General features: G+C 43.7%; 1 protein-coding gene across 1 annotated transcript; it reads left to right on the forward strand.

Moving 5' to 3' along the window:
* On the forward strand, window positions 1–10,777 carry LOC142587660 (uncharacterized). Its single transcript, XM_075698823.1, has 3 exons — window positions 1–229; window positions 4,426–4,507; window positions 10,212–10,777. The coding sequence occupies exons 2-3, from the start codon at window positions 4,435–4,437 to the stop codon at window positions 10,751–10,753; spliced, it is 615 nt and encodes a 204-aa protein (XP_075554938.1). The 5' UTR covers window positions 1–229; window positions 4,426–4,434; the 3' UTR covers window positions 10,754–10,777.
* The last annotated feature ends 600 nt before the right edge of the window (window positions 10,778–11,377 follow it).

The following is an 11,377-nucleotide window of genomic DNA, read 5'->3' on the forward strand; positions in this document are numbered from 1 at the left end:
GAGCTGTCCTTGGTGGCGGATCCTTTCGTCGCGATTCGCAAAGGCAGGTTTACGTTTGGACGAGGTTGGCGACGAGTTGCGGAAATAGAAGGTAACGCAGCAGCCAGGAGTGACCGCCGCCCGGCTCACGCATTAAAATTGCCACAGTCCGCCGGTACCTGCTGGCCGAAGAGGAGATCTCGTCCCTTGCTGCGCTGCGTCTTCGTTTGCTGCATTTGTTCGATAAGAGGTAAGGAAGGTTTGATAGGGTATGTGGCTGCTACCTACGCAGTGGTTGTTAGAAGCATGCGAGTACAACATTAACTCCGTGGGAGCCTAGTATTTTAGCTTGAACGCATGAGCGAGGAGAATGAATAGATATTAGGCGCTTGATGTTGTGTTAGTGTCAACCTTACGAAGCAAACAGTGAATGAAGAAGAAGTCTGCTTTCTTAATTTGCATGTAAGTTTCGAGATTGCACTTTTTGAAAAGATATGACGCCAACGACGATTTCTTTTGTAAAAGAGTAAAAATTAAGAAAGTTAGTCTATCATATAGCGCATATTTTTCTTGGCAAATCAAAATATTGTGTAAATTGAAAAATAATGTATTGTTTCATTAAAATTTGTTAAGAAATTACGCATACGTGAGTTCTTATATATGGCCTAAATGTAGCTCGCTATAGCAAAACATTTTTTCTTCGCTTTCATATAGGAGATAAATTTATCGGTGCAATGAACCAAAAATAGCGCATCCCACCATTCCTAAGAGCGTAATGATCAAATAGAACCAAAACGGGGTCTTGAGATAGGTACGCATAGCTATAAAATTGAGCCCTACCAAAGTTAGATGACAGGTATTCACACTGAGGCTCTTGAAAATCGGGGCACACCCTAACCACATCCTCTTACGCCGGATCAATCACGAAACTAAACGTCAAACACATGCACCGTTTGCTCAGACTTTGCCAACTTAGATCACATGCTCTGGCGGCGCCTGTCGTTAAGGGGCGACGAACACGTTACGTCGCCAAAGTGGGAGGCTGCCCTACGCAGTCCCGATTTTAAATCTCAACTGTGGGTGGTCCAAAGGGCCCACGACTTGCCTGAGAGGCTAGGTCTTTTTGTCTCGATGAGCTTCTGCACGTCCCGATGGGCCTGAATAAAGTTTTCCATCCACATCGAAAGTTATTGCACCATAATATTTTTGGAGGTTAAATGCACGGCCGAATGTGCAAGTCTAAGTGCGCAAAAAGTATTCAACATCTCTTTTAAGAAAGATAGGCTTGTTGTCCCGTGAAAAAAAAAAACGGCGATAATTAGGTTTTGATAAATTGAGCTCAAAATTTTGAAATACCTTCTTCGCTGAGGAAAAGAAAACAATTCACAGCACTCGCAGATGGAATTTTCCTACTTGATTTTGTCTACGTTTACCCACCTGTCCCTAATATTTCTTCTTCCGCATGTTTTGCTGCAAAAGTGCTGTAACGAGTGGCATTCACATTGAATGGCTGGTGAATTGTGAATTAATTTTATTAACTACTTTTATCACATTCAATGTGCATATTATGTCATTGACAAAATGACAGATAGCGTCATATATGGGGAATTCTAGAATCGCAATGCTACATTAGTGTCTTTTATAGGTCTTCGCCAATTCATGCTTTTAGACCACCCAATGAAGTAAGACCATGGTTGGCAGCATTAGAGGTTTTATGAGTCTTTATTTCCAGTGCAGAGCTTGATTTCAAGATACTACTGCCCTAATTTATATTAATATGAAGTTTCAACGCACTCCTTAAGGCATTGGAGTCCTTGGGCTATTTGAGCACTCTGACTTTTACGTATTGATTCACACCAACATATTATTTTCCTTGTCTTTGCACTCAGAAATTTGCCATACTGTAGCTACTAGTGTAAATGAAGAAAAATATGTATAAACGCCACAATAAAAACCAAATCGCAGTTCATATATTGCACAAAAAGTATAGAAAGTCTAAACATGTTTCAAACGCAGAAGTCTTTGGTCTCCCGTGTAAGAGTATGTTATTCACAGATGGAAACAAAGATGATTCGTTCGACTAATATTAAACGTAAGATATCATTGCCGAAATTCAACATTATAAGAGCATTTTTCTGCTACAAATGACACCGATACCTTGAGTAACGGTTTCACAGGTATTGGGTGTGGCTGCCAGTTTCGCCACATTGTTTCAAAGAGACAGCGCAGGAACGTAATTCTTGCTCGAATATATTCTCCTGTCAATCCTATATCTAATTAGTCAAAAATTTACTTTTTTGAAAAAAAATTATGCAGATCCCAAGCACTGGGGAAATCGATGTAACCGAAGCTTTCTGTGCTGGTTGCTTTAATTGACTACAAATAGTGGTGATGATGACGCAGAAAGGCTAATTTCCGCAACGTTTAGTCTAACACGAAAGAGGTGAGTTGAGGAGAAACGTTACCTTACGTGTACCACTGCTGTTGTCTGCGTGGTACACAAAACACACAGGGAGGGGTGTTTGCTTGAAGCGTTGTTGTGAGCCATATTTCATAACCTCTGAGAGAGTTGACCAATCTCATTGCCTGGCATGGCCCATCGCATCGTGGCAGAAGTATTAAACTTGAATTGGATTTTTGGGCTGTGCATGCCAAAACCACAATCGGATTATGAGGCACGCCAAAGTGGCAGACTACGGATTACTCTTGACACCGTGATGCTGTTTAACGGGTCCCAAAATCTAGGTGCACCTGTGTTTTCTGTTGCGCCCCCGTAGAAATGCGGCTGCTGCGGTCGGGATCAAATCTGCGCCCTCGAGCAATGCCATAGCCACAAAGTTACTACAGCGGCCACAAAAGTGTTCATTTGACGGTCGACCGCTTCCGTAGTGTCACCTGGACCCTGCGGCTCTGCTTCTGCAGCCCTGCGTAATTTCTAGGCTTGACATTTTTGCGTGGTGGTTATTTTTTATAAATAGCAGCAACGTACAGTACCGTACCGTGAATTTCAGCTTGTCCAGTTTCTCCGCAAATGCTGTCGTAGGTATGTTTCTCGTCGCATTGATCATCCTCTCAAAGTAGGGTTTGTATCGTGCCACACCAAAAGTCTTTTTCAGTCATTTCTTCCGCGAAGATCTCGGGAATGGAACCACCTTCCTCCTGACATCGTTACTATTACTGGTAACAATGTGTTTAAACTAGCACTCGATAATGTTGTATTTTGTATTCACCAAAAATTATTTCTGTCTAGTTTTCCTAACCTGACTTTATGTTCGTTTCGCTTCTACCTTAGCTAACATTGTATGATATCAGCAATGATGATTTCTTTGTGTTGTAACATAGTGCATTCTTGTCACCTTTTGAACTGTTCATAACACTACCCTCTGCAATGCCCCCTGGCCTTGAAGGTAATACAAATAAATAAAAGTATACAGTAGTCGTGTTTCCCTGCCTTCTCCCCCCTGCTCCCTCCCTTTATGGGAACTGCCTCTTCTTCTCCCTCCTCTCTACAGTCCTATCTGCGTCCCCCTTGGACTCGCACGTAAGTAGAACGGGAAGCGCTGCGGCGTCTGCAATGCATCTAAAGGGAGTAACGGATAATTACAGCTGTCACGGACAATCACAGCTGTTTATGTGGCGACGCACAGGGAGCCCCAGAGCGTATTGTGCTCATTAGACGTGGTGGAGTCCAAACGAGGCCCTCGCTTAGCTTTGCCTTTCTTCCGCGCTCCTGTCATGTATACACACGCTCTGAACCACCAGCCGGCGCTGTGTGCCAGGCAGCAGCAGCCATGGCAGCAGCAGCAGCGGCAGCAGCGGGAAAGTCGAAGGACGAGGCAAGGAAAGCTTCGCTTTGAAAAGCGCCTGAACATTGGTGCCACACCTTCACAAGTTCACTTAGCCCATAAGTTCTTTAGGTACGTTTATACACCGCTATATTACTCGACAGATGGGGGTGCTCTACTTGATTTTAAATTCCTAGAAACGTTTATAACGTAGCCCGGAAGCCGGATGTGGATATCTTGGCCGAATCTATAGATACCTTCGATGAGCGATGACGACATAAAACATATAGATTAATCTGAGTCAAAAAAGTGATAACCTACTCACTGCCATCACCTCAGAGGACTTTAGCTAATAATTACGAACTTGGTAAGGCTGATTATGGTTAGTCTCACCACCCACTATTGTGCTATTTTGTCAACGTCAGTTTTCACTTCCAGTTACTGTGCCCCGGGAAGTTTACCAAACGCCCTTATTTATGAATCTACGTTTCTGTCGTCTTTTTGAAAACTATTCCAAAAATAACCCGCCCCCTAACTTCAATATACCAAAATATTCTGCAAATTTCAGACACGACCAGGCAATCGCTTGCCTAAATAAGATCAAGGACCCATGAACGTCGTGGTTTAAGACATGGGTTTATTTTGTTTTCTGAATCTACAGGCTACCAAGATGGCCTTTGTGAAGTCGGTTGTCGCAGTCATAGTGCTGGCGATTGTTTGCGGTGGCGCCCCAGTCGCGGAAGGTAAGTGGTATTCCTGATGACTCTCATATATATATATATATATATATATATATATATATATATATATATATATATATATCCTTCAAGACAACAAATACACAAGGTGTGCAACTTAAATTGTGCCAAAATGTAAAGATATGCTGAACCGAACATTGACATACCCAAGTTACCGTTGTTTTCAGCTGCTTAGAGGAGGTAAGACTAGTTTATGTATTTCGCCTAATTACATCAAAAGTAATATAATTTAACTAGTTTCAAAAACAATATAATCAGAACAGATTTGTCAGTGGGTAATTGTAGGCCACTATCAAAATTTCGCGATCAATGTTTATGTCGGTTTATGCGCACTAGATAAAACATTTTTTTTAATCCTGGAAGAAGCTCTCAAAAGCATGCGAAAAGTGTTCCGCGACCTGTTGCGCAGCACGTTATTGTCCTTTTCGGGCTTTCTGTAGTAACCTTAAACTCTCTGTCCAACTACATGGCACTCGTATATTTATAAATTTTGCCATAAGTTATTATGTGGGACTCCTTAGATATACCCGCAAAACATTTTTAGTTTTTAACTACATGCGCGAAATATACCGACATGAGCATAGTAAACAGAAACATGAACTGTTTTGCCGAATCTATTTGAACAATTTAGGGTAACACCAGGCTGAACGCTTGAAGCGAGCTCAAAGCAAATACTTGAAGCGAGGCTCTATATTAGGCTTCTTTTAGAGCTATGAATGCTGTATCTCTCAGCACTTCAATACATATTTTCGCTTCTTCGAAAGGGACAGGGAATTACTTCGACATAGAGCACAATGCAAACAACCGGACGCAAGCAGGAGAGAGCCGCTCACCTAGGATGCGCACCTGGACATCACCGATGCAAAAGACCTGGCATGGGTCCTGTCTGTATCTCTGGTTATCAGCGCCGCTTACCTTGTTCAGACCAAACTTCCGCAGCTTCAAACCTTAGTAGTGATAGCAGTTAACGACACGCGCTTACTTTTCTTTAAGTTAGGCTAATAATCAATTCTCCCTCATATTGGCGAGTGAAGTGGTTACCATTAAACAAGTATTTGCTGGTCAGTATATCAAACAATCATTGCATGCTACCGGTGCTAACATATTGGGCAAACGTGGAGGTTAACAAGGAAGTCTTTGGCAAGTTAACGCCGTGCAGAGAGCGGTAGAACGAAATAGGGCCGACTTTATGAAATTGGTGATAGAGGTGATAGAGAGCTAATCGCGATAGTCAATATTTTAGTTGGCATTATGAGCGAAAGAAAATGGAGCTAGGCAAGCTATGTAATGCACACGGCAGTTACAGAATGGGTGCCAAGCGAAGGAAAACGAAGTTTATTAGCCAGAAAATGATGTCGGTTGACGAAATTAGGAAATATGCAAGCGCAAGTAGGAATTAGCAAGCGCTAAACATGGGTAATAGAGATCGCTTGGAGAAGCTTTCGTGTTGCAGTGGGCGTAAAAAATGGCTGTAGAATATGATATGTAACAACTTGAGCAGTTGTGAACGGCTGGTGCCACACCGAGAAACAGTCTATTGTACCCTGGTCTATTCGATGGCACAATGTCTAGCTAGGGAATTGATGCTACACAGCGATTGGCAGTGCTATTTTAATGTGTTGCATTCTTTGAGTATTTTATTCAATTTTGGGGGTTATCTATCTATCTATCTATCTATCTATCTATCTATCTATCTATCTATCTATCTATCTATCTATCTATCTATCTATCTATCTATCTATCTATCTATCTATGTATCTATGTATCTATCTATCTATCTATCTATCTATGTCAGTGTTTCTGTATCTAACATTTTCCCGCCTACTTGGGCCACTGGGTAGTCTGTGGTCGAATTTTCGGTGCACAGCGCTGCCGTGCGGACGTAACAGGGTTCGTAACAAAACATCTCAAGAACTGGTGTGACCGAATATGCGCCAATGTGTACAGCCGTGCCACTCGTCAACGAAGCTGTTTCACCCCGATGTGGGTCACTGTAATGTAGGAATCGGTAGGCCAGAGTGCTCCAAAAAACTCTGCGACGCCGACATGGAGAAATGGTAATGTGCTCCCGGGTAGGTGCTGATCTTCAATGAACCTCTTGTTGCCAACTAGCGCAACTGGGTATATGTGCCTGTATATGTTTGCCGCTGTTAAGTGAATGACCTTGACGCCAACTTGGATAACTGGGGATGTGCCACTGGGAATCTGGTGCTCTACACTGAAGGAAAAGACCTCCAAGTTTCTCCTACGCTGAACTGAATGGAACTCAAGTCACAAAGCTACCTCACCGACAGCAAATCGGTCCATTAGGAGGGTGCGTTACAAACGCACTGAGTATGGGTCATTTTCAATGAACATCTTTCACCACATCCCGGCCGCGAGCTGCGTCATGAAGGCGCTGGGTATTTGACGCTATTCAATGAATGTCTTGCCGATTTGAATCACGGAGTATGTGTCAATGAGTGCGCGGCAAGCGAAATAGCAAATGTCAAGATTTGAAAGCACCGGCGCGTCACGCTTCTCGTTTCGCAAGCCACGCGTGGGTTTCTCGCAAGTGCCACTTGATCTCGCAGCCTGTCCAGAAAGAAACGCGAGACAGGAACCCAATGACGCATTTATGAGCGTTCGCATGCGCCGGCGCGCCATGCATTTCGGATGTCACCTGCCGGCTTCTTAGCGGCGGTCCTGTACTCTCGGAAAACTTTCTGCGGAAGTGAAGGGAAAGCTACGGGCACGTGGCTGCTGCAGATATGTTACAGCGCCAAGTATTCTGCAAGCGTTTGACGCTGCTTTTGGTTGCTCGGAACAGATGCTGAATCGACGCAGCTTCACGTGCGACGGTATCGCGTTTGCCCAGACGCGGAAGGAAAAAAAAACCGCAAAATAGGTGAACTTTTACATTCGGAGGTGTGTTTTATCTTATTTAACTATTGCTAATAAGCAGTTTATGTATTCTCTTGCCCAGCCTACACTAACGCTGGTGAAAACACGCGACTCTTTTCAACAGCGTCCTCACTTGTGCGCGCTTTGCCTCCGTAGCTTTCCCTTTATTGCCACATATAGTTGTCCGCTAGCATACATGTTGCTGATTCTTATAAGAGAAGCGCCATGGAGGATTCCCGCTGAAGTGCAGGTCTCATACATTACTCCTTAGGGCGGTTCCAATATATTGATTCAATGTTAACGCACTACCGTCGACCGTCGTCGCCAAAGTGGTCCTACTCCATGTTTTTTTAGGCAGAATTGTGAGTTTCTCTAACAAAACTCTTTAGATAATTTCACTAGAAGAGACAATTCTGCAGTAATAGTATACGGTGACAAAATTATTGAATTCTATTTGGAGAAATATTTGTGTAGTAATAAAATACTACCCAGGTATTCGGCCGGGCAGTGAAAAATCAGAGAGTTTTGAAAGCAGGACAGCTTCCCATGGGTGCAGCTTAATTAGAGTAGGTACCGTTCGAAGTTTATTATAAGAGATGCAAACGCTTGAAACTGTTTCACGTGAGTTCGTAAATTACCAATACGGAATGACTGTACTTTATTTGAGAATCGCTTTTCCCGAAATTGACGCATCCGCGTGATTGTGCCGCTAGTGGAGGAGAAAGACACTGTCGATTGAAAGGAAGTTATAAATACTATGCGGCAGCGTGCAATAAACCCTTGGTGGAATTTTAGTTTATCATACCAAGGTTTGCTGCACCAGGCGCTCGAGATTAGAAGGAAATTAAACGATAGAGCTGGCGTCAATAAACACTCCATTGCATTAACGTTCGTCTAAGTATTCCAGAATAACATATCGAGCTATGGCTTGTCTCAATCGTAAGCTTGAATGCAGTATTGCGGAATGCAGTATTGCAGTATTTCGTACTCATCTATGTCCACTCATCGTTTTATGTTCAGTGAAGTCAAACATTCGAAAAAATGAAGTGACGAACGTTTTTCATTCTATGATGTTTAAGAGATGTTTCCACCGATTCTTGGCACCGGGTACTCCTTCTAACACACAAAAGCAAATATTCAAGGTTACGCAAATGAAATCCCCTTCAATCACGCTCAGTCCTATAGACAACTGATATATATAAGTGATCACTCAGACTTAAACCCCTGTTACGTCAACTAGAAAAAAATACATGAAACCTATTCCCACAATGACTTTCGACGATAATGCGTTTATCGTCGAGTCAATATAGCTATGTAATATACTGCGACCATCAAAGCAAGTTACGCATGAGGCGTGTAATGCAACGGGACTCCTCTTTCGCGCATTCGTAAGAGCACTCGGCGCCATCGGTCGCCGCCACCACGAACCCTGCGCGTGACCTCCGAAATGCGAGTCGTGCCAGTGCGTTCGAGTGGTTAGCAACGTGTCATGAGAGAACTCGGCTTCTCTCTCGCGCTTCTCTCTGGACATGCTGCGTCATCTAGTGGCGCTGGCGAGAAGTCTCCACGCGGCCTCCGAAACGACAAGCTTGGAGCGCCGGTGCCTGCGAACGCCGAGATTTGTTCGCTTCCTTTGCGCACACCCAGTGGCGCATTACCAGGGATTCAAGTTGGCGATAGGTTCATTGAAGAACGCCACATACCTAGTGCATTCATGGCGCAACTCGCTAAAGCGTTGGCGTGAGAGAGGTTCATTTAAAAGCGGCGCATGCTCAGTGCGTTTGTGGCGCCCATGCTAATGCGTCGGGTTCCTGTCCTAGAGGACCCTTTGTGACCTGGTTTCTATGCCACTCAGGATGGCAGGTTCTTAAGTGATGTTTTTTCTTAATTGCAGAGCGGCACATTCCGAGAGGCACATACAAAGTTACCCAAGTTGACGTCAAATATGTTCTTTCAATAGCAGCACACGCCTACTAACACATGACCAGTTACCCAAGCTAGCGTCAAAGAGGTTCATTGGAGACCAGCACAGATAGAGTGGCACATACGCAATGCTGCAAGTCATCATCAACGAGTTTGATTGAAACGTGTTACCAGCCCTGTTGCGCATTTACAGTGACACATGTCAGCGTGAAAGCGGTTCGTTGAAGAGCTGCACATGTGTATGTAGGCCACGTACTCAGTAACCTAAGTTAGTCCGGCGATTGGTTTCGAACGCTATTCTCTGAACACCAGCAGCACGGCGCTGCGATACGCATTTCACCACAGACTCCTCAGAGACCCGCGTAGGTGAGAGAGCAGCTAGATACAAACAAACGTAGATACAAACATAGGTAGACAGCACCCAAAATGTGCGTGAAGTAGCTTATAAACCTACGGCTTGGCGTCGGTTGTGGCGGGGCCCTTTGATTAAGCCGTACGTTTAGATGGAGCTGCGGCAGTTCTGCCACTGCTATAAACTGCGAATTGCTTCAGCATTTCGATTTGGGCGAAATGCGAAAACACCCGTGTACTTAGATTTAGGTGCACGTTAAAGAACACCAGGGTGTCTAACTTTTCGGAGTCCCCCACTACGGTATGCCTCATAATCACATCGTGGTTTTATCTCGTAAAACCCCATAATATTTAATACCAGGGCTGTATATGTGTTAGAGAACACACTGTTCAAAGGACGTAATGCACATTGGAACCATGACGATGTGATTGTTTCATTTAGGTTGCACGTTGAACATTTAATCTGAAACTTTGCATGACTGCATGATAACTGAGAGATCCTCGTTTTTTTTATTTTGCTATCTTCTTGCAGAAAATTGCAACTTTCTTGACGAACACGTGGAGCGCGCCATCGACTCCTTCATTGAAAAGCTTCCGGCAGAGCGTTCCAAGACAGTGGAAAATGACTTCCCACCTGAAATATTCAAAAACATTGAATTCAAATTCTTGGGCCTCAACTCCCTTCGTCCCTTCGGTCCATTCTTGACCTTCTGCAGAAACGGTAGCAGATTTGTGCAATTTGACCTTGTCAACAAGAGGCCCCTGATTCTCGTGGGAACGCAGACTAACGACACTAATACCAATGAAATTTTGAGTCGCGCTCTGCTGGTACGATTCACTGGACAGTTCGAAGTGGAAGGTGCTGGGGAGGACCTGAAGATCTATTTCAAAGAAAATGTGCCCGTATCCATGGTCGGACTGAACATGATACTGAGGGCTGCAGACACAGAAAAAAAAGAGGACGCTCGAATCGTTTTCAGCACACCAAATCTGCACTTCCTTCTCTCCCTCTGGAACGGCATGCTTTACAGTGAACTGGATACACTTTTCACAGAAATCTTAGGCAAGAAATAAAGACCTTCCGGTCAGAATTCATCACCCGTGTGTTCCATCTTTTGAAGATCTTTTCTTTAGGAATTCGTAACAAGAGGCACAATACATGAGGTGAACTAACGTTATCAAATTCAGTCCTGCATGTCAAAGAACGCTCCGAAATGAAAGCGAAATACTTTTGCGTATTTTATGCAAGAGGGTAATGAATATGTTAAAAAATCATGAGCCGTTCTGCTCTGTGAAGGTGGATGACAGAAAACTGTGTATCACACGACAAAGAGGTGACACAGAATTTGAAAGCAAGTTATGAACACATTTATTGTATTTATCCGTGGTCATTGTGAGGTAAGGTACGCAGACATATTTATTAAAGCGACAGCGTTAAAGGGCTCCGTGTCACAGAAAATCCAGCATCGGCGTCCATCGTCGACGGTCGTTTCCGCAGTCATCACTCCGAACTACGCATACCCAGCTGCTCTTCTATCAGGAAAGTTGCCGATACTTTGTCTTTTATTCTTTACAAAGTTATTACTCTGAATTTTGAGATTAACAGTCCACAAACAAGCTTAATGCAAAGAAAACAGCGACAGCGCATACCTTTGGATTTGATTTGATTTGATTTGCTTAGATCTTCTCAGACTAAAA

The sequence above is a fragment of the Dermacentor variabilis genome, chromosome 7, assembly GCF_050947875.1.
Source record: "Dermacentor variabilis isolate Ectoservices chromosome 7, ASM5094787v1, whole genome shotgun sequence".
Lineage (NCBI taxonomy): Eukaryota > Metazoa > Arthropoda > Arachnida > Ixodida > Ixodidae > Dermacentor > Dermacentor variabilis.

What these genes read in the sequence shown, in the direction of transcription:
- LOC142587660 (XM_075698823.1), top strand. Translation starts at nt 4,435, where the DNA reads ATGGCCTTTGTGAAGTCGGTTGTCGCAGTCATAGTGCTGGCGATTGTT. An exon ending in TGGCGCCCCAGTCGCGGAAG is followed by an intron (nt 4,508 to 10,211) that starts GTAAGTGGTATT and finishes ATCTTCTTGCAG; the next exon opens with AAAATTGCAACTTTCTTGAC.